The sequence below is a fragment of the Episyrphus balteatus genome, chromosome 3 (assembly GCF_945859705.1).
Source record: "Episyrphus balteatus chromosome 3, idEpiBalt1.1, whole genome shotgun sequence".
In the NCBI taxonomy this organism is placed as follows: Eukaryota; Metazoa; Arthropoda; class Insecta; order Diptera; family Syrphidae; genus Episyrphus; species Episyrphus balteatus.
The window spans coordinates 24,648,393-24,670,424 of record NC_079136.1 but is presented as its reverse complement, the minus strand read 5'-3'; the positions used below and the strand labels follow the sequence as shown (position 1 = coordinate 24,670,424).

Here is a 22,032-nt window from a genome sequence, read left to right as displayed (position 1 = left end):
GGGGAAAAGTGAAATTAATTTTTTCCGGATGGAATCTTGCACCCCTATTACGATTGTCAACCTATCAATTGATAAATACTGAGATTTGGTCTTTTAAAATCTAATTTTGGGGCAAACTGGTCCTTTTTTTAATGGAATTTTTTAATTACATTTCAAATAATAACGACTGGCTTCATTCTTTGTTTTAATTTTTTTTTGCAAAATAAGATAATAAGAGATCGAACTTTATTTTTTATCAACTATCAATGGATAGTTGACAATTGACATTCGTAATAGGGGTGTCGTTCACGTGAAACTCCCGATAGGGCTTTTTTTACAAAATAATTGCTCTAGCGAGATAAAAAACTTTTCACTTATATACTTTTGCAAAAAAGTGGCATTTTTCTCACTTAAAATTTGGTGGCGAACAAGAAACTAGTCTAGTAGAAAATGTTGAGTCCTTTCGGGTGAAACTAGTTATAGCCTTGAAAATTCCGGGCGAACAAAAATATTTCCAATGAGCAAAAGTATATACATATTTTATAATCGATTTTTTAACTGGTAATCTTAAACAAACTTTTTAGGTAGATAGATATCAGTTTCAAAAACAATCGGCGTTTTCACGATTTGCATAAATGTTCTACGGATTACAAAACAAACAATTTCAAATTTTTTTCATAATTACAATTTGCAAGAAATTTCCCATTACGAACGGATTCTGATTGTTTTTTTTGTATGCGTTCAATCTATTTTTTACCAGAAAAAAATGCTCCGAATCCTTATGAAAACGTTCCACTCATATATCTTATATCGGTATACCTTTTTGGGTGTGAGCGCACTGAGACTTCTTTTTTGGGGCCTTCAAAACCAGGACATGTTAAAATTTTCGATTCGACAATAAGAATTTACCAAAATTAAATGAAGAGTTAAAGAAAATACAAATACATTTTTTTTGTTGATTTATAACATTCAATGGTTTTATTATTCGTTTTGTATATTTCTATCAACAGTTTCTAAAAGAACACTTAAATTATATTATAGTTTTCTTTAAAACTTTTGTGTTTTTTAATTTAATTTGGTTATTATAAATTTTTTATAAATAAATTTTTCTTTAAACATAAACCAATGCAAAGATTTTACATTGAGATCCTTATCAAAAGGATCTTCATGTGAGTGTGACGACATCAAGATGAAGATACATACTTTTGAGTTACATATTTTGTGTTTTTTTTTATAATAATTTTTTTTCCTCTGAGTTCTAACTTTAAAATTATAAATGTTTAATATTCGTTTTGCAGATGGTTAATGTGCGCTGGGTTGTTGTTGTTTTGGGGCACTTTCTTGGAGGTATTTGTTGTTGGATTTTTTTATTCAACAGTACTGAAAAAGAGAAAGAAAATAAAAAAAATAAACTTAATAAGAAAGTATTCTTCTATGGTTATTAATAAATTATTATATCATTCAATCAATCATTCATCATTCAATTATAAACAATCAGTCTCTTGTCATTCTCTCAAAATACATTCAATTTTATCAACAGAATCTTGTTCTTCAAAATATGCATACATAATGCGCATGGTGTTTGTGAAACCGGATCCTTGCTTCCAGCCGGTGACAATGACAACAGAGCTTCCAGACTTGATGAAACCATTCTTCTTGCCAACTTGGATACCAAATTGAACACGGGTGTCCACATCCTTCAACCAATCACCGACAGCGGGTTCTAAAATATAAAATTCATTTAGTCAAAAATAAAGTTTACTCTAATTATATTTTAAAGAAACCTGCGTAAACTAATGGAAGAATACCACGGTACAAATGAGCTTGTCTGGCAATTTGTCCATACCTGGTCACAGCAATGATTGGGCATCTTGGCTTGTATTTGCTCAGGTAGTGAGCAGATCGGCCACTTGTTGTGATGACAATGATAGCCGAAGCTGTGCTCTTTGAAGCGGCTTCAACAGCTGCTATAGCTACGGCATGGGCAGCATCAGTTGTTTGTGGGTTCTTCGATACCAAATCGGAGAACATATTCTTGTGCCACAAGGCAGCTTCAGCTTCCTTGCATGTCTTGGCCATGGTCAACACACATTCCAATGGATATTCACCCTTGGCGGTCTCTCCAGACAACATGACACAATCAGCACCATCCAAGACAGCGTTGGCAACATCAGAGATTTCAGCACGAGTTGGACGTGGCTTCTTAACCATAGACTCCAACATCTGTGTGGCACAGATAACTGGTTTGCCAGCTTTGTTGCAACGAGCAATCATCGCCTTCTGGGCAATGAATACCTTCTCTGGTGGAATTTCAATACCCAAATCACCACGAGCAACCATAATACCATCGGAGGCTTCAATGATCGAATCCAAATTCTGCATACCCTGTTGGTTCTCGATCTTGGAAATGATTTTGATATTTTTGCCCTTCTCTCCCAAAACACCACGGATTTCGGTCAAAGCGGCAGCATTACGAATGAAAGAAGCAAAGATCATGTCGACTTCTTGTTCAACACCGAACTTCAAGTCAGACTTGTCCTTCTCAGAGACAGCTGGCAAGTCAACAGGTACACCGGGTAAATTGACACCCTTGCGGGAGCCCAAGGCACCGCCGTTTTCGATCTTGCAGACCAAAGCATCTTTTTGAACTTCACTGACAATCAAAGAAATCAAACCATCATCAACAAAGACACGGTTGCCTGGCTTGACAACATTCACAATGTTGGCATAATCAACAAAGATGCAGTCCTTGTTGCCCTTCTCCAAGAAGTCTTTGTTGGTCGACAACTTGATGGTCTCGTTCTTCTTCAATTCAACTTCACCGGATCCACTGCCCTCAATCAAACCGGTACGGATTTCAGGTCCCTTGGTGTCCAATGCTACAGCAATTGGATAAGTGTAGCCCAGCTTGGCTGAGTAGTTCTTGCCAGCTTGACGGACATTAGCAATGGTCTCGGCATGGTATTCGTGAGATCCATGTGAGAAATTCATACGGGCAATATTCATGCCAGTATCCATCAACTTCTCGAGCATTTCTACGCTGCGAGAGGCGGGTCCAATGGTACAGATGATACCAGACAAGCGTACTTGTGGTGCGGGTGAACTAAAGTCCAAGCGGCACATATGCTCGAGTTGGGTTTCAGCTTCAGCGGCCATCATTTGTGGGACTTCAGTCATCTAGAAGAAAAAAAAAGTAAATTCAGTTAGTTAAATTGAAAAGTCAACTGAGTTTCAACACAAAACAATAAAAAGCGCGTTACAATTTAGGCTAGCAAAATTGATTGAAAAAAAAAATCGTCAAACACCATGTATTAAGTCAATATTCATGGAAGAATAAAAAAGATGTAGGACCAACACTAGCGTGATGAGGATGAAAGGCAGATCATTCAGATCTACAGACAAGCATTTTTAGCGCAGCGCACTCTAGACTTTCTAAATTATTTGCTATCATGAGACATTGTATGACAGAAACAAGAAGAATCATACCACATTTCTAATGAAATCTCAAATCTGAATCCCTGTTCATAAAGCTAAAGATATGGCCGCTATCGTATTGATACCTACGCACTAGTTGGAAGAGATTTTGTATTTGTGGGCAACTGAAGACAGCTAAGATAAGCAGAAGAGGATTTTTGGTGAAAGCCTCAAAGCTACCTCGATGGTAGCACGCACTTTTAGTCACTAATGTTTGTGGATTTCAAATATTTTCTGCCATTAGAGTATGACTATGTCTTTGAAGGAAGTTATGGCTTTTTGTCTGATTTTTGTCTAGATTAGAAACAAAATTAAATTCAATTCAAGTGTAACCTTTTCAACAAGCTACTAAATATCATGAATTATAAAAAGACTAATTTTGAAAGAGAGTATTTATTTGGAGATTCAAAAACATTTTCGATACTCACAAACCACACTGTAAGGAATGTCATAACTTGAACACCAAGAACAGAAACTCGCATAAAAAAATCAAAGCGGACATGTGTTTAGCTCTCTGTAGGTAGGCACACCTCTTTTTTGTGACGTGATAGGCACACGGGTGCGAATTTGGTTTATACTTTTTCATGTCGCTAGAACTTTTTTCGGTCATAATATTTTATAGAGAATCAAGTATGAAATTGATGTAGAATATTCCGAGGAATTCGAATATTGTATTCACAATTCCGAAAAAAAAAAATGTTCACCCTTATAAAGAGACTTTTTTGTGGCCACTTTCTTGAAAAATCGTAATTTTTTTTATTTTTGTCCTGCCAAATTCGCACCCGTGTGCCGACAGAGGGTTAGATAAAACAAGGCGTTAACGAAAACATAGTCAAATAAGGAACCAAAGGTCCAGTTGCGTGCAAAATTGCATCAAAACTTCTATCCATTCGGAAGAAATTCTTCTCAGATTTGTTCGCAATTTATTTTTGATAAAATATAAGGTATATCACCACTTCTTTGATTATAAAGTTTTTGACAGCCACGCCTTAATTTTGTTACAAGGTTCTTGGAAAAGTATAGCTGGGAATTTTTATACGATAAACTCGATGTAAGTGTTTGAGTTAATGCTTTTTCTCAACAAAAGACAACTTCCAATTAAGTATGTAATTAATTTAAGGTTAAAACTCGATCTTCCTTAAAACTAGAAACAATTTTTGGTAATTAAGAAACAAACCGACTGAGAATTAAAAACTACGCTTCATTATTTTGAACAAATTTTAATCTCAAAAATTTAAACTGATTTCAGCGATAAAATTTTATTTCAGTTGGGTTTTTTCAATTAATTGTCCTTGAATCAAGTACATATTAATCTTCTTTGAAATCTTATGCCAAAATATTTTTACTATAACAGCTGAAGATAGTAAATTATAAACGTTGTCATTAACCGATAAGAATAATCGTGTCCCCATTTAATCAACTTCATCACTTTAATTATTCTTAAGAAAGGTTAAGATCTTCTAATCCAAAGGAAATTGTCAAATATTATTTTTGTTTAATCCCATGTGTTTAGCAAATATGCTTTAATCTATTTACGTACTTAACCCAAAATATTATACGCCTAGAAGTCTTGCCATATACCTTGGACTAAACCTATAAATAAAATCATAAAACTACTAATCGCTGACGCAATGCACTCTCCAATGCAAACAAATTTGTAATTTTTTCAATGCCAAGGGCAGAGAAGAGCCCGCCTGCACTAATTTCTCTATATCAGAAGATGGATATAGGAACAAGTAAACTGGTTGAGTACACATGTACACAAATACATATTAACTAAATATTTTGCCATTTATTTTATCGAAAAAAAGTATGTAACTATAATTATTGTGTGTAGCGATTATCTCACTTAATCGCAACCTTGAATAAAAATCCCCGAAGTGACCAGATTCTCACATAGACTACAATACAAAAAAAAGTTCAATCGTCACTGCACAAATGGTTGCTACAAAAAAAGAAAGAACAGAACAACTTTATCATGTTCTTATTATTCCTGCAACAATTATTTTATTGTTTGTCTATATCTTTGCATTATTGTATGTAAGCTATTGAAAGAACATGGAAGCCATATATTTATCTGGTAATGACACACTGGAATTGAAACCGAGTTAGCACAATAATTGAGATGAGAAAAGTATGAATGAACCCAGTTTCTGTCTGGTGCGTTTCTGGGACGTTTGCCAATAAAGAAGAAAAATAAATACATATATGCATAGAAGAATACGGAAAGTTTAGAAAATTTTAACTCGATGCAAAGTAGCTCAGAAACACCTGCTGGTTTGGATATTACATTAGGGCGGTTCTTATTTTTATGGATTTGGAGTTTGTATGCTCCCTGAGGCTCATTATGGTTGGAAATAAATTTAAAAAAAATATTCCTCAAGTTTCAAGTCTCTTCTAACCCGTGCCTTCAAGCAGCGTGTTTGAGGGATTTCGGGAAGTTTATTTAATGTCATTGGTGCCAAAAACTCGCTGATGTACTCTTAGTCTAAGAGCCAGGAGCAGATTTCTTGCGTGAGAGGTAACCGATTCATATGAATGTCAGAGGTAGCGTGGGTCATGGTGATGACGAATACCTTAGTCTGCCTGCATTTATTTGGGCCGTTGTCGAGAAAAAGCGCATCAAAAGTACCATTTTTCTGAAAATCGATTTAGTGAGGGTAACCACTTAAAATTTATTGATAACCAACGCCACATACTCACTGATAACAAATATACCAATGGCAGACATTTTAAGTGTGGCCAAAGCCCCGGCAGACTGTCCCGAAAATGCGTTTTTTTTGGCGTTTTTAGACTTTGGGGTAACCACCTAAAATTAATCGCATCCTGTAGCGGTGGACTCCCTGATAACAAAAATACCCATGGCAGACATTTTGAGTGTGGCCAAACCCTCGGCAGACGGTTTTGAAAATGCAGTTTTTCTGAAAATTGATTTATTTAGGGTAACCACTTGAAATTAGTCGCAGCCTGTAGCGGTGGACTCCCTGATAACAAAAATACCCATGGCAGACATTTTGAGTGTGGCCAAACCCTCGGCAGACGGTTTTGAAAATGCAGTTTTTCTGAAAATTGATTTATTTAGGGTAACCACTTAAAACTAGTCGCATCCTGTAGCGGTGGACTCCCTGATGACAAAAATACCCATGGCAGACATTTTGAGTGTGGCCAAACCCCCGGCAGACGCTCCCGAAAATGCAGTTTGTCTGAAAATTTATTTATTTTACTTTTTCACATAACTCGCGTATTATTGGACCTAGCAGAAACAATTGTATAGCAATCTTAAAGATAATTGAATTTCCTACAGAATATGTTATATAAGTTTTTTCGATTAAACCTTCGGTTTAAGAGTTAGGGTGGTTTTTTTGAAGCAAGTCAAAGGGTGATTTTCTTATTTTCGTCATATCTCTTTTATTTGAGCTTTTTTAAAAATTAATTTGAAGTAAAAGTTGTAGATCTTTTTATTACCTTCATTTATTACATTAACGGTTTTTCGATTTGACAGACCGTTTTCGATCTGTAGGAAAAAAACTTCAAAAAGTTTGCATTTTTTTATATAGCTTTTTCCTATATAAAAAATTGTAATCTTTTTACCCCTCCCAGCCTAAAACTATACAATTTTTTTCTTGCCTGAGTGCAACCTACACGCCTAGGTTTTTTGTTACATTTATTGCAAATTACCCTGTACTATGTAGAACCTTTTTCCTATATAAAAAATTGCAAACTTTTTGAAGTTTTTTTCCTACAGATCGAAAACGGTCTGTCAAATCGAAAAACCGTTAATGTAATAAATGAAGTTAATAAAAAGATCTACAACTTTTACTTCAAATTAATTTTTAAAAAAGCTCAAATAAAAGAGATATGACGAAAATAAGAAAATCACCCTTTGACTTGCTTCAAAAAAACCACCCTAACTCTTAAACCGAAGGTTTAATCGAAAAAACTTATTTAACATATTCTGTAGGAAATTCAATTATCTTTAAGATTGCTATACAATTGTTTCTGCTAGGTCCAATAATACGCGAGTTATGTGAAAAAGTAAAATAAATAAATTTTCAGAAAAACTGCATTTTCGGGAGCGTCTGCCGGGGGTTTGGCCACACTCAAAATGTCTGCCATGGGTATTTTTGTCATCAGGGAGTCCACCGCTACAGGATGCGACTAGTTTTAAGTGGTTACCCTAAATAAATCAATTTTCAGAAAAACTGCATTTTCAAAACCGTCTGCCGAGGGTTTGGCCACACTCAAAATGTCTGCCATGGATATTTTTGTTATCAGGGAGTCCACCGCTACAGGCTGCGACTAATTTCAAGTGGTTACCCTAAATAAATCAATTTTCAGAAAAACTGCATTTTCAAAACCGTCTGCCGAGGGTTTGGCCACACTCAAAATGTCTGCCATGGGTATTTTTGTTATCAGGGAGTCCACCGCTACAGGATGCGATTAATTTTAGGTGGTTACCCCAAAGTCTAAAAACGCCAAAAAAAAACGCATTTTCGGGACAGTCTGCCGGGGCTTTGGCCACACTTAAAATGTCTGCCATTGGTATATTTGTTATCAGTGAGTATGTGGCGTTGGTTATCAATAAATTTTAAGTGGTTACCCTCACTAAATCGATTTTCAGAAAAATGGTACTTTTGATGCGCTTTTTCTCGACAACGGCCCAAATAAATGCAGGCAGACTAAGGTATTCGTCATCACCATGACCCACGCTACCTCTGACATTCATATGAATCGGTTACTTCTCACGCAAGAAATCTGCTCCCGGCTCTCGGTCTATCTGCTTTAATGAAAAAAAAAAAAACAAAATTAGTGGAATAGTTGAACTTAAAAACAAACCAACTTCCTCACCGATGATTGCCAAGATCTTGATTAGGAATACACTTTTCCCACTTTGATGCTTCACTTGCGTAGTTCAACGGATTGGCGTTAGAAATCATCCGAAGGTCTCTCGATTAAGAATTGTTCGGTGTCTTAGGCCAATTAAAGTCAAGTCAAAAAAATGACAGAGGTACGTCGTCATTTCTCACCTCAGCGGTAACCATGACGAAAATCAACGAATTGCCATTTAAATTTAACCACCCACTTTCTAATTTATAAAATCTAGATTTTGTTCTTAATCACAAATATTTGTAAATTTTAAAGCCAATTATTCTCTTTTAAGGTATATTTATTTTAAAACCATCCAGGTCCATATAAACATATTTTCATCTCTTTTAAGTTTAATTCGTGTCTTTTATGGGAAACATAATTTTGGATCGAAAAGTCTTGTTAACAAAGAAAACTCTTCTTTAAAATGCGAAATCAGATTCTGGATTTTTGAACAAAAAAGTTATGAAACACAAGGCTTTTATAAAACGACGCGTTTAAAGGTGTTAAGTATGTAACAAAAATTATCATTTAAATTTTGAAAAGATGTAGAGCTACATATTTGTTTCAAGGCGAAAAGATACAAATATTCAATAAAAATCTGCAAAACTGATGCATTTTGTTTTCATTACACCCTATATCTAACATAGAATTACGACTCATACATATTTTTTCATAACAGATTGTTTAAATTTAAAAAATTAAATAATATTCTAACACGATTATGAATATTTTAGTTTAAAATTTCAAATCGAATGACGCATTTTCGAGTATTAACAAATTACGTTATTCGATCGTGTATTGCAATTGTATTGTTTAAAGCTCAAAACAACGAAATATAGTAAAATGTTTATTTTTCTTAAAATTTCAATATACCATAACTACATTTTTAAGGGAGCTATTGTTCTTTTTAATAAATGCATTGTTCACACATGGAACGCGATAATTGAATTACATATTAGCTAGTTTTTGATTTTCTCAAATACCTATTCATTAGCCTCATAAGTTAATAAAAATATCTAAACATTTAATTTGCTTTGCTTTGTCTAATAAAATTTAATCTCATTCAATTAAATTATAAAACAAATTGCAAAAATTAATAAATCAGACGCCACATCAGGGAATACATCTTGATCAACTATAAAACACTTGTTATCATCTGTCTCGTGACGTCATTTCAGTAGGTTATGCATGTTTAACCCAAACTTTTAAGCTTTACGAAGACGAACGATATACACACTAAATAATAATGAATCAAGGTCTTCATCTGAACGACTCTCCGGTAAGTACTTTCAGAGGCGGCGGAAGGGGTGTGCGGAGTGTGCCCCCGCACACGGCCCCGCGCTTGGTGGGGCCCCGCGGGAGCCAAATGAAAATGTCTCGGTAATACTAAAATCCGAAAAACCATCTCTTTGCTTTATTTATAACAATCGAACAAAAAAGTAATTGAAATTGGCCTGTTTCCACTCGATTTCCATAATTGCATTGAGATGAGTCGAAGCATGGTCTTAACTAAATTGGCCACTTTTTGCAAAATTACGAAAGAAAAAATATTTGTTTTTTTGGCAAGAAAAAAAAATTAAACAATTTAAGATTATTGTTAACTTTTTTTTCTCAAGTGAAGCACATATTTAGTTTGCCAAGCAACGTGGATTTTCTAAAGTTTTTGCTCTTAAGATTAACAATTTTATTTAAAACTTAATGAAATGTATACATTTTTTGTTACAAAATCTCTTTTTTCTATTTTTCAATTTTGTATAGGTATTTAAAATTGTATGTAATATATATTTCCTGTAAAAAAATTTGTTTGCCCTTAACTAGTTTTAAAAAAAATTTTTACAAAAAAATTTTTTTTTTTAATTTTTTTTTTTTTTTTAATTTTTTTTTTTAAACAAGTTAAGGAAATTCAAGAAACCATCGCCTAATCATTTTTAACGCGTTTCCGCAGCTGTATTCCTTGATTCTATTGATCTCCTTTTAATTAAATTTAAAAAAAAAGTCATTTAAAAAAAAAAGCAAAAAACGTGATCCTTTAATTTTTTCAAAAATTCGATCGAGTGAAACAAAAAAACGGCTGGCTGGATTATTTTGATTTTTTGTAGGGTTTTTGTGGACATATTGAACTGTAAAACGCACACTTAACATTAGTGGTTTCCTCAATATTTTCGATCTAGCGCTCGATTTTCCAAAAAACCACCAAAAGCCCTTTTTTTGTTGCAATTTTCAAATTCATGTGAAAATAAGAAAAATTTTTTTTTTGGAAAAGCAATGGCTAGCCGTTAAGGAGAATTCATTCAAGTTCTTGAAACCCACCTTTAACTTTCTGTGCCATCATTGGTTGCTGAGATATCGATAATCAAACACAAAAGGATCCTTTTCCATTTGAAGACCGATTCTCGGCGAGAAGTGGACGTATCGAGGTGTTCAAAAAACCGAATTAAAGCTAAATGAACAAAGTATCCGATCCTTATAGTGGTTAAGCTAAAAAAATTTTTTCCACGCCCGTAGACCAAAAAAAAAACTAAAAAAATTTTGAAAATTTTTTTGTTGCAGGTTTTTCTACGATTACTCAAAAACCACAGAGGTTAAAAATTTTTAAAGTTCTAATCCAAAAACTAGACACTTGGAGCTACAATTTTCTTCTTTATCGATTTCTTGTACGACCATTTCTTTCGAAGTTACGGCCTGTTGAAATTTGCCCAAAAATTTTGAATTTTTTTTTGATCCCTTAATTTTTTCCAGTAGTGTAGAAATCAAAATCATGTGATATTAAAAAACAATAGTTTAAAGAAAGAAACAAATCCCGTCTTTAAATTTTTATTTTGTATTTCAATTCAATTGTGCTAAAAGACGATATTGGTGTCAAATTAAAGGGAATGCCATCTTCTTCTCAAATTCAGATGTTTTCCGGGTCAAAGGTTGTCAGTTTCATAATGCAGCCTGTTTTAAGGTTAGAAGCGATGGAAGTGCGTTTTTTCATAAAGTCTTCTTTTTTGGTATGTTGGTCGACAGTTAAGGAATTATTTCACAATAAAATAAAAATAATAGCCATTAGCATTAAAATACAAAATGGTGTTTTGGAAAAAGCTTTATAAATTATTAACAACGACCCAAAGTATATGCAAAACTACGAATAATTCAGGAAAATGTCTCATATGATACCTACGCTGCGCCCCTTTGAACTTATGGAGTTAAAATGCAAATTTAATCTCAAATTAAAGCTAATAATGTCTACTTTTGAAAACCAGAGGTCTTTCAAGTCAGCCTGTTTTAAAGTTAGAATCGCTTTTCACTTCTAACGTTCCCACAGGCTTGAGGGTGAAATGCCAAGCTTCGATCCTTCAGACCTCTAAATTTTGAAAGAAGATATTATAACCTTTTTTTTGACATCACTGAGTCATTAATTCCTATATTAATATAATAACATTTGCATAAAACCTTTTTTTAAATTTTTTCTTGTATTTTAATGATTTTAAAAATACTTTGTATAGATAAAAAAAATTCATTGAAGAACGAATAAATTTTTTTTCTGATATATTCGTACATTTAAATAATCTTATTTATATAAAAAGTTTTAAAAGTTTTAAAAATTAAAACAATTTGTAATTTATGAACAAGTTCGTGAGATCGAGTCGTGCATTTTGTTTTTCATCTACATTGAAATGGAACATCTTTGAGTTTGTTATAACAATTTTGAACTTGAACTTGGACGGAATATTTGATACTTTTTTTCAAAATGATAGTCCAAAATCATTTTCCTAGGGCCCCGCAAATTTACTCTCGCACACGCCTCATTTTGGTCTAGCGCCGCCTCTGAGTACTTTGCCAATTTTTTTTATTTAACAAAAAAAAAAAAAGAGTAAAGTACTCTGGGAATAAAACACATTTTAAAGAACGTTGCGTAACGGTGCTTTTTTTCACCTGCTCGCATTATTTTCATTCAGAAAAATTACAATTTCCGAATAAGAAAAAAAAAAAACACATCAATATTGAACATTAGGGTTTGTTCGATTTTGGGTATACACTTGGAAGGCTTTAAGAACTCGCGTTGCCCTTGATGAAGGACAAATCGTGATGCATATTACAAAATTGTGTAACCATTTCTCATTCCCACACTTGAAGTAATATCAATTTAATTTTTTTTTTTTATAATAAATTTTACCTTAAGATTTGGTTTTTCATCGTGTGCTGTTGTGAAAACCATTTTGACAAAATTCTGTGTAACTTCTTTCCGGGAAAATTGCAATAAAACTCGTAGTTTGCAAAAAACCTTACGTTCAACTAATAGTTGTTGGGCTAAGCGAAACGTAATTGTGGCAAAATTTGTTTATTCGAAAAATTGATTTTTCACAATTTTACACTCAGACTCGCCGCCGACTCACTTAAATTAAAAATTTTTTTTTTTTATCGACTAGATAAAATAATACTTTTTAATTTTCTTTTTACTTTGCTTTTCTTTTAAATTGAGAAAGAGAAGCTGAGGTGGATATATGGATTTGCTTCCGCCGGTCGATGGTGAGCAAGTGAGTAAGTATTTTGCTTTGCACTAGTAGCGGCTCAAGTGTAAAATATGAGAAGTGTGTTATTTTTTTTTTTTTTGTTTCTTTGAGTGGAAATGTGTATATTTGTTGAGGAAAGTTTTCTTCTAATTCTTTGACATTGTTATATTGTTTTTTTTTTCGCTAAGAAAATGCCATGCTAGTGTGAAATGATTGTTTTTTTACTCTTCTTCTCTCTCGACCTAGCAAAACACAATTTGTTTAAGAAAAGCTCTTCTAAATAAATAATTATTGTATATGCGCAGTTTATTTACATGCTGACTTGAAGTGAATGACAGTTGGTATTGTTATCAATTTGTTTAGGAAGTTTTTTTTCTTGGCCGTTAGATTTGATTTGTGCGTAACAGTTACCATACTATGCAATTTTTTTATTTACTTTGATAAAATCGAGCAATTCATTGATTCTTTTTTTGCATATTTTAATAAAAATAATATGTTCGTTTACTGATATTAATACACAATTATACCAACAATTTGCTTTGTTTTTTTTTAAGCGTTCAATGATTGTTCTCTATAAGTATTCTGCGATTTCTGATGGGAGCAACATAATAATGTGGTTTTTTGGAGATTCACTTTTTAACTCAAGAACAACACTTTGTTGAACAAATAAAATGACAATTAACATGATAACAAGTTATTTCGTCAAACGCTGTCTATTTACAATTATTATTGGGGAAATACCAACGTAAAATTGTTGACAAAAAAGCCTTAAGGACAGAGTACTTTCTCCATAGGAAAAGAGCTAAGAAACTCATACATACTCATACAGAGTTTTGCTACTTTTAAATTGTGTGAATTTAAATCATTTTCCCAGGAGTATATGGATAAAATTAAAATAATCGAAACGCAAAGTACTTTTCTAGAGTCGTACGAGACCGAACTTATACAATTCAATAAAATTCATAGCTTCGGAAAGATCCATAGTTTGGACCTAACACTACAAAATATAACCTAACTCTTTCAAAATTAATTTATCACAGTTCTTATGTTAAAATGAGTTCGTTATAAGAAAAAATTAATACCGTACTTATAGTAATTTTTTAGCTTAACCTACCTCCTAGTTTTATATAAGACATGAAAGATTTTTTCCGTTTGTCTCAAAATGAAAGATTATGGATTTTGATTCTCATCTACTCAAACGTAGATACGCCAATTATGTTTGGCTTTTACATAATAACTGAGTTTAAAAAAGTCATTAAAAGACTATTTTACAACATTTTAGTAAACATTTAAAAGCCTTAAATGGAGTGCTAAGAGCTGAAGAGAATCAAGTTGAAACGAAACACTTTTTGACCAAACTAATGACAGATCTTAATAGAGTTAAACCTTGCGCATGTTTTGGCACTTGATTTGATTTTGAATTTGTTTTTACTTGGTCCGTTACAGCTGTGAGACCTCCAAATGAAAAATACCCATTTTAATAGTTATCATGTTAAAAAAAAAAAAAAACACCAAAGAATTAATTTGAATTACATACTTGAGCTAGCAAATGTTGTCTTAATATTGCCATGGTAAAACTTTTATTTATGAAAGTTTTCTTATATTTCAAAATTAAAATAATAATTCACTTATCAACAATTATACCCACGCGCTGCTCAACCATACTAACCACAAATTCCGCCAAACGACAATATGGATTAAATGTCATTGGAAAAAAATTAATTCTATATGTTTAGTTGCTTCTAAGGGAAACTAAAATGAACCACTGGGTCGCATTTAGTTGCTTCAAAAGTTAATTTTTTGAGTGGTGTATGTAACAGAGTGGTAACGTAAATACGTAAAACAACATTAAATTTGTATTAATAATTTGTTTCGTTGCGCAACATGAGCAAGAATTTTATATGAGATGCACAAAATCTGCATTTCATTGAAATAAGTCATGATCCTAAAAGGACAACTTACTAAATTCCAAGAATCAGCTAGACGTTTTTTCACCGTTTTATGACTATTGGAAATTGTATGAAGTATTATTATGATTATTTTGACTTCAAGTATTGACATACATAATTTCCCATTACATTTTCTTAAAAAATCTTGAATTAATTAACACTATTAATAAAACGAAATTCATACTATAATTTTTAACTCAAAATTCTTTGGCGTTAAAGTTTTTTTTACTTTATAAAGTCTTTTTATTTGATTTTGATTTGTATTTTTTCTTTTTATTGTTTTTTGGTTGTTCATTCGATATTGTACGAATCCTTAACTTACCATTTAATACTTATATTGAAAGTAAAAAGGAGATTAGATAAACATAAAATCAATAGCATTTGCATACCAGCCAGAGTAGTGAAAAAAAAAAAAACACAAAAGCTAATAAGCCATGGCATTGGACATTGACACATTTGATTAAGCATACAAAATACTTATTTATTTTATTATTTGGGTTGGTTTTTTTCTTTGGTGACATTAATAAGGAAAAAATATGTACTAGGTATATGTATTTAAAAATGAATTGTAAAACAAATCGTCGGCTCAAAATGCAAACATGGTAACTCCAATTTTACACTCCTAAAAAAAATATTAAAAAAATAAATACATACTTCTAAACTTTTGAAACTATGCAAAACAATATAAATTTATTCTTAAGATTCCATACTAATAAAATTTAAAAAAATTTAAAAGATTTGAAAGCTTTTTATATTTTTAATCAATTTTTGAAACCATTTCTAAGCAGGTTTGCATTTTAAGCCGGCGAAATAGTTGAAACATTTATGTAATGTAATATTAAGAACTAATAGGTTAGTTAAGCCTTTCGTTTTTCATAATAAGGTAATGAGAAAATGATTTGACATGAACAAACATGATGTGTATGTGTAAAAATAATTTTAAAAAAATCTTGCCAATTTAATTCAAAGGAGTTGGAAGGTTTTTTTCGTCTTTGGAATGTTTTGTTAGCAGGAAGAATTAGGTTATCTAAAAAAAAGCTGAAAGTTAGTTAGTTTTAATTGCGTACAAATAATAAATTAAATTTATATAATTTAAATTTACACATACACGCTTAAAATACATAACTACAAAGGTTAAAATAAAAGAAAATCTAAAAGGGTTCAAAATTTTATTATTTTAATATTCTTTCAAAACTCACAACATTGTTATTCTCGGCAGATGATTTATTGAAAAATGGAAATCAAAATACAAAAATATATCAAAATACAAAAAAGCTTCTACCGAAAAGATCAATTGACAAAAGACTTTTAATTAATTGAACGTAACCTTTTTTGATCGCAATATCACAGAAGATCAATTTTGGTCGTTCATTACAAAACAATCTGATAAAATGCTTCAAATCAAAAAAATGTCTGTAGTTTTTTGAATGAGTTAATGAATTTATTGGTCCAACAACAAATCATAGTTTTCAACTATTGAGTTAAAAGAACATTAGCGCAGAGCGGATGACACTTTGTGAAATCAATTTAGTTATTTGCAAATTAAAATGATGGCGTTATGACATGGCCATCACGGGATTGTGTTATGATACACAAATGCACATGATAATAAAATGTACGATAATCACATTGCTGACCGTATCATAATTTTATTAATTAATATTCATGCTCTGGATGTGTGCTAGCATTTGCTGTGTTATCTTTAATTGCGAAGAAAGTTGTATTTTTTTTTTTTTTTTGAATAATGATTTTGGTTTTCAAAGTCGAATTTCTTAGGAGGTGATAAACTACTCACTCATGAGTAAATCTAGTACTTAAAATGCTTTTCTGCGTGAGTAGATAAAAATAGCTAGTCCAGAACTTATGAGTAAGAATGGAGCTAATACTATAATAGTAGAACAGATATAATTGGTATAAGAGTGCCCAATACAGTGATAGTTGGTAATATTAAGTTATATGCTTTTCCCACTTTGAAATTAAAATTTTCCAAATCCAAGTAATTTCTTTGGGTGCAATGAGTTCTGCAAATTGGAAAGTTGACTTACTTACCAAAGAAATATAAAATCTTTAAATGTCATAATACATTATAATAATAACGCCACAAGGAGCATTATTTAATGGGGTCCTCACACACTCAATCAGATTGATGTGAATCAGTAAAAATCTTAATAATCGTCTAAGTAATATTTACTTTTCTTTGGCACTGCTTACTATTACACCTTACTGTCCAGAATTTTATTGAATATCATCACGTGTTCGTTTATTAATAAAACAAAGTAAAGTATTGGAATCAAAATGAAGTATCTATAAAACAAATAATATATTAAACTGATAAATTTGATGGCTTTAGTTTATTTTTTGCTTGCTGATAAGAATGTGATCAATTCAGTAATCTTATACACTTAAAACAGTAACTGATGAGATTTTTCTGTTTTGTTAGACTATAATGATGGCTAAAAAAATAGATGTTTGAAAAGTGTTATAATAAGTTAAGAGAAGTATTTTAATGCTTACATATGTATGTGTTTTTAACCAAAGAACGAGAACACACATTCATTCGAAGGAACAAAAATTTTTGTTAGATCATTTCACGGAAACAATTTAAAGATGGGTTATTTATTTAAAAACAAAAATTACTCGTTCATCAGCTTTAGAAAAGAGATTATGTACGTAGTTGTGTTTGATAGGCCAAAATATTAGCTCAGCAATAAATAAAAGAAATTTTTACAAGATAACAATCAAAATCCACAATCACACTGTGTAGAGTTTTTACAAACCTTAGTTGATTGTAAATTGAAATATAAATGTTTAACAAAACGAAAACCCCGAAGTTGCGCAGTTAGATTAACAGTTTTTCTTAATATAAGAAAATTTCCAACCTTAAAGTTGGTTAGTATTCTAAAGGTTGCAATTTTGAAGCTGTAAATACATAATTAAAAGAATGAAAATTTTTAAATCTGATCAAATGGCAGTCGACACTATTTGTTAACATGTTAGAGAAATTAAACAGCCTTGAAATGATGAAGGTGAAATTGCCTTTTTGTTTTTGACAAAACTCTATTTAAATAAAAAAAAAAACAAAATTCATCTTTACGGTAGAAATGTAGGAAAACACGATCAATATATTCTTAAGCAAATTACATTTAGAGCAGTGAGGTTATTCTTTTCTTATATTTCAGAATACAATTATCTCTGAGAACACCATTAACTTAAAAAAAATAACATTAAACTTTTGTAATTTTAAGACTCAGTAGTATCGCCTTGATGCATAGGCCGTGTGCCAATTGCGTTAAAATGACGTTTGGTTAAAAAAGGGATCAAATTTATTTTTTTGCTCTGCGAATTGGGTTAAAATGTGTTGAAATGGGACTATTTTTTGGCACTACTTTGATTAAAATTCCCTTAAGATAAAACAAAATTATCCTCAAAAATAGTTTTTCTTATATTCAATAATTTATTTTTTTTTAACAAAAACCTGCTGAAAATTTATAAAGTTAAATATTCTAGCATGAAAATGTAAGAAACTCTCAATTTCACATATTTTTTTTATTTTTATCGATAATTTCCTACTTCATTGCGAACAAAAAGAAATTTTTAATTCAGTCTTCGAACACTAATTCATAGTTACCAGCTGCCAGAAATATTAAAAAATAAAAAACAAAACATAGGTACATTTCCAATTTTTCAAGATGAACAATAAGTTGTGGTAATACCTACTTTTACATTTCTTAAAATATCAACGCATTATAAAAAAAAAATTTTAAATCTAGCTTGATCTCTATATTTTAAATTTTAACCAATTTTATTCACCAGGCTAGTATCAAAATTTAACCAACATTTTAACGCAATTCGCACACGGCCTTAGTTAAAATTACGTTTGATTTATCAAGAAAGTACAAACAAAAAACTAGGGTAGAGTTGCCTAATTCCTAATTTTTGATCTTAAATGTCTCTTCTTAAGTTACAATAATCTTATTATTCTTGTTAGTCAGTCTTCTTCGAAAAAATAACTTTTTGTGCCGTAATCCAATCAAGCAAGGTTTTTTTTATAATTTTACTGCCGAAATTTACTATCGTAATTAGTGTTTTGTATTAACAATTTCCGAGTTAATGCTTTGAAATGTTATTCTTATTAAATATATATTATTCTTCAGAAAATAGGTTTTAAATAAGAAAAATATGTGAATTTTGTTAAATTCGAGGGGGGCCGGAGATAGAACACAAACAAAAGCTTTGAAATTCAAGGGTTTCCTGCATTCGGCCCCCTTTTATTGACAAAAGTTTAAAAAAATTATTATTACTAATTTATATTCAAAATTGTTTCTTAATTCTTAAAAAACAAAAATTTAAGTAAAAAACATTCAATTTATTTTGACCTAATAAAGTCAAAGGCCGGAGATAGGACACTAGATGAACGAAAATAGGAAACAAAAAAGCCGGATTTAGGAAAACCGGACTTTTTTTTACAAAAACTTAAATAAATTATTTTTAAGAACAATTATTAACTTGTTTTTTAATACAGAAAAAGGATTAAATAAACTACATTTTACTTCAAGAAATATTCGAAAATGTTAATATTTGACGTTTCTGTGCTTTATTTTATGAGAAAAAATCCTTAAGGGGCCGGCTACTAGAGATGAGCTAAGTCGTGATTTTTCAATCACAGGTATACCTGTGACTGTAATTTTAAATTCACGGTGATTGTAACCTGTGATTTTTAACCGTGATTTAAATTTTTTTTAATGAAAATCCCAAAAAAAAAAAATTACACGTAGCATTATTAACGTTTGTTTTTTCCAATATACACATTTCTTTACGATTTTTCACGTAGGAAGTACTAATGAAGCTCAAATACGAGTGTATTTGAAACAATGGAGCTGATTTTACGAGGAAAACTCCTGGTTTAAGCAAACAGATCCGCGATTTACAAAAGCCGTCCGTGATTATACTGGGGAAAACATTATTTTGTCTAAGCGACTCTTGATTTTACTGGAGAAATTTATTATATCACGGGAAAAGTAGCGTTGAAAACCCTTATTCTAATCAGGGCAACCTGCGATTTCACAGGGAATATTTGCGCTCAAACCGTGATTCTTCTGAAGCCATACGTGATTGTGAGGGGTAAACAAAACATTAATTTTACCGAACGTGCGTGAATTCCGGTAAAAAACAATTCACATTTACACAAGAACTGTTGAAAAGTTGTTTTGGGAAAAATCACAGGTTAGAAATAATTCCAAAGCACTTGTGAAGTGAATTCCGGTCAAACCAATCCACGTTTACAGAAGAACTGTTGAAAAGTTGTTTTGGGAAAAATCACAGGTTATAATTTCCAATGCACTTGTGTAAATTCCGATAAAAACAATTCACGTTTACACAAGAACTGTTGCAAAAGCTATTTATTTCCAAAATCAAAGGTAAGTCAAAAGTAATTTTCAATGCATTTTCGTGAATTCCGCTTTAAATTCACGTTTCCATAAGAATTGGTGCAAAGGTTATTTTGAACAAAATCACGGGTTTAAAAAAAATCCTTAACATTTGCGTGAATTCCGGTCAAAACAATTCACGTTTACAAAAGAATTACTGCAAAAGTTGTTTTGGGAAAAATCACAGGTTAAAAAGAATTGGAAGGCAAATGCGTGAATTCCAGTCAAACCAGTTCACGTTTAATAAAGGACTGTTAAAAAGTTGTTTTGGGAAAAATCACAGGTCAAAAAAAAAAAATCCAAAGCAATTGCGTGAATTCCAGTCAAACCAATTCATTTTTAATAAAGAACTGTTGCAATAGCTGTTTTGAAAAATCGCAGGTTATAATTTGAATTTCTAATGCACTTGTGTAACGTGAATTATTTTGCGCGGAATTCACGAAAACGCATTGAAAATGACTTTTGACCTGTGATTTTGGAAAATTAAATTTTTGCAACAGGTCAAGTGTAAACGTGAATTATTTTACGCGGAATTCACGAAAACGCATTGAAAATGACTTTTTACTTGTGATTTTGGAAAAAATAACTTTTTACAACAGTTCTAGTATAAAAGGGAATTGTTTTGAACCCGCAAATGCACTTTAACTAACTTTTAACAAAAAAATTTGCCTCACTTCAGTGCGAACTGTAAAGTAAAAAGTGAATATCCAATTCACGGTTAAGGTAATCACAGGTTATTTGAAGACTGTTCACAGGTAGTGATTGTGATTTGTCAATCACAGGTTAAATATCACAGGTCGTGATTTTTTGCTCATCTCTACCGGCTACTAGCAACTCTACCCTACGAGTAAAAAAATTGGACCAAAAAATTTACCAATATCCACAATATTAATCTTTGACTTTTTCTGAACTTAAATAAATTGGTGGAACTCGGTCCTCACATTTTGCATACTCAATTACCTCTAGTGCCTGCAATATACTATTTACTCTGGATTTAGTTTGGATTATCGTGAAGTATAATAACAAGGATACAAATTAAAAACAACTCTTAAAATAATGGCAAGAAAGTGGGTTTTTCTTAAAACATGGTTAAAAATGCTTTAAAATCGAAAAAAAAGTTTCAATCGTATTGCAAATTTTTTTCTTCTATGCTTATTTTTGCAAGAGTAGTTAAGCTGTTCAAATAGATAACATAGTTCCTAATAGGTACCTAGATATCTAGCATAATTGGCATTTGAAAAACTCACTAGAACAAAAAACCAACCTGCTAGTAGATATATGTTCTGCGCAACACAAAATCAAATATTGACAAGTGCTTTGGAAATACCGGCATCACTCCTTAGCGCTAAGCATTTATCAAAATGAAAAACTTTTACTATAATTGAACTCAAGTAACCACAATGCCGGCTACATATTCATATTATCCCAACCAAATTTTATTATACGAGTACAAACAAAATAGAATAGACTAATTAGACCAGATAATTTATCTAGACTAAAACAGAAAGAAAGATCTCCAATTAAGTGACGAAGTAAGTACAACATAGAACGAAATATCTATAATTCTCAAATTTACTTGGGTGAGTACGTAGTTTGTAGGTACCTACGTATTTATAAGATAAATTATTGTGGATTGTTCAAATTTCAACACTTGTTCAAGTTCAAACAAGCCGCCAACTAAATCCTGATCACGTTAACTATTAATGATTACGCATGATTTCCTATAACATTGTTTAGCCAGAAAATAATAAACGAATTTCATAAAATGTTCAACAAATAACTATGACTATCTAACATCGTCATGCATCCAGCAAATGACTTTTATTTCACCTCTATGCC

The 22,032-nt window shown here is 31.5% G+C and overlaps 2 protein-coding genes across 5 annotated transcripts in view; one reads left to right on the top strand and one right to left on the bottom strand.

Annotated features, from left to right (window-relative positions):
- Positions 1 to 1,077: 1,077 nt before the first annotated feature.
- Positions 1,078 to 22,032, bottom strand: part of LOC129915980 (pyruvate kinase-like) — a 21,259-nt gene continuing 304 nt past the window's right edge. Inside the window, exons 1-4 of one of the 2 annotated variants that reach the window (XM_055995726.1) lie at positions 12,482 to 12,617; positions 1,764 to 3,156; positions 1,546 to 1,702; positions 1,078 to 1,359 (exon numbers count right to left, since the gene is read on the bottom strand). In XM_055995726.1, coding sequence (XP_055851701.1) covers positions 1,347 to 1,359; positions 1,546 to 1,702; positions 1,764 to 3,156; positions 12,482 to 12,523 — 1,605 coding nt within the window. In that variant the 5' untranslated portion in view covers positions 12,524 to 12,617 and the 3' untranslated portion in view covers positions 1,078 to 1,346. Of the gene's footprint in view, positions 1,360 to 1,545; positions 1,703 to 1,763; positions 3,157 to 12,481; positions 12,618 to 22,032 lie in introns of those variants that run through there. The other variant, XM_055995727.1, reaches the window with a different exon arrangement.
- The window catches only part of LOC129915984 (guanosine-3',5'-bis(diphosphate) 3'-pyrophosphohydrolase MESH1), a 19,768-nt gene continuing 7,289 nt past the window's right edge, over positions 9,554 to 22,032 (top strand). Inside the window, exon 1 of one of the 3 annotated variants that reach the window (XM_055995735.1) lies at positions 9,554 to 9,601. Coding sequence is in view for 1 of the 3 variants with exons in the window: in XM_055995732.1 (XP_055851707.1) it covers positions 12,810 to 12,846 (37 nt within the window). In the remaining 2 variants the exon portion in view is untranslated. Of the gene's footprint in view, positions 9,602 to 12,726; positions 12,847 to 22,032 lie in introns of those variants that run through there. The other 2 variants (XM_055995734.1, XM_055995732.1) reach the window with 2 other exon arrangements.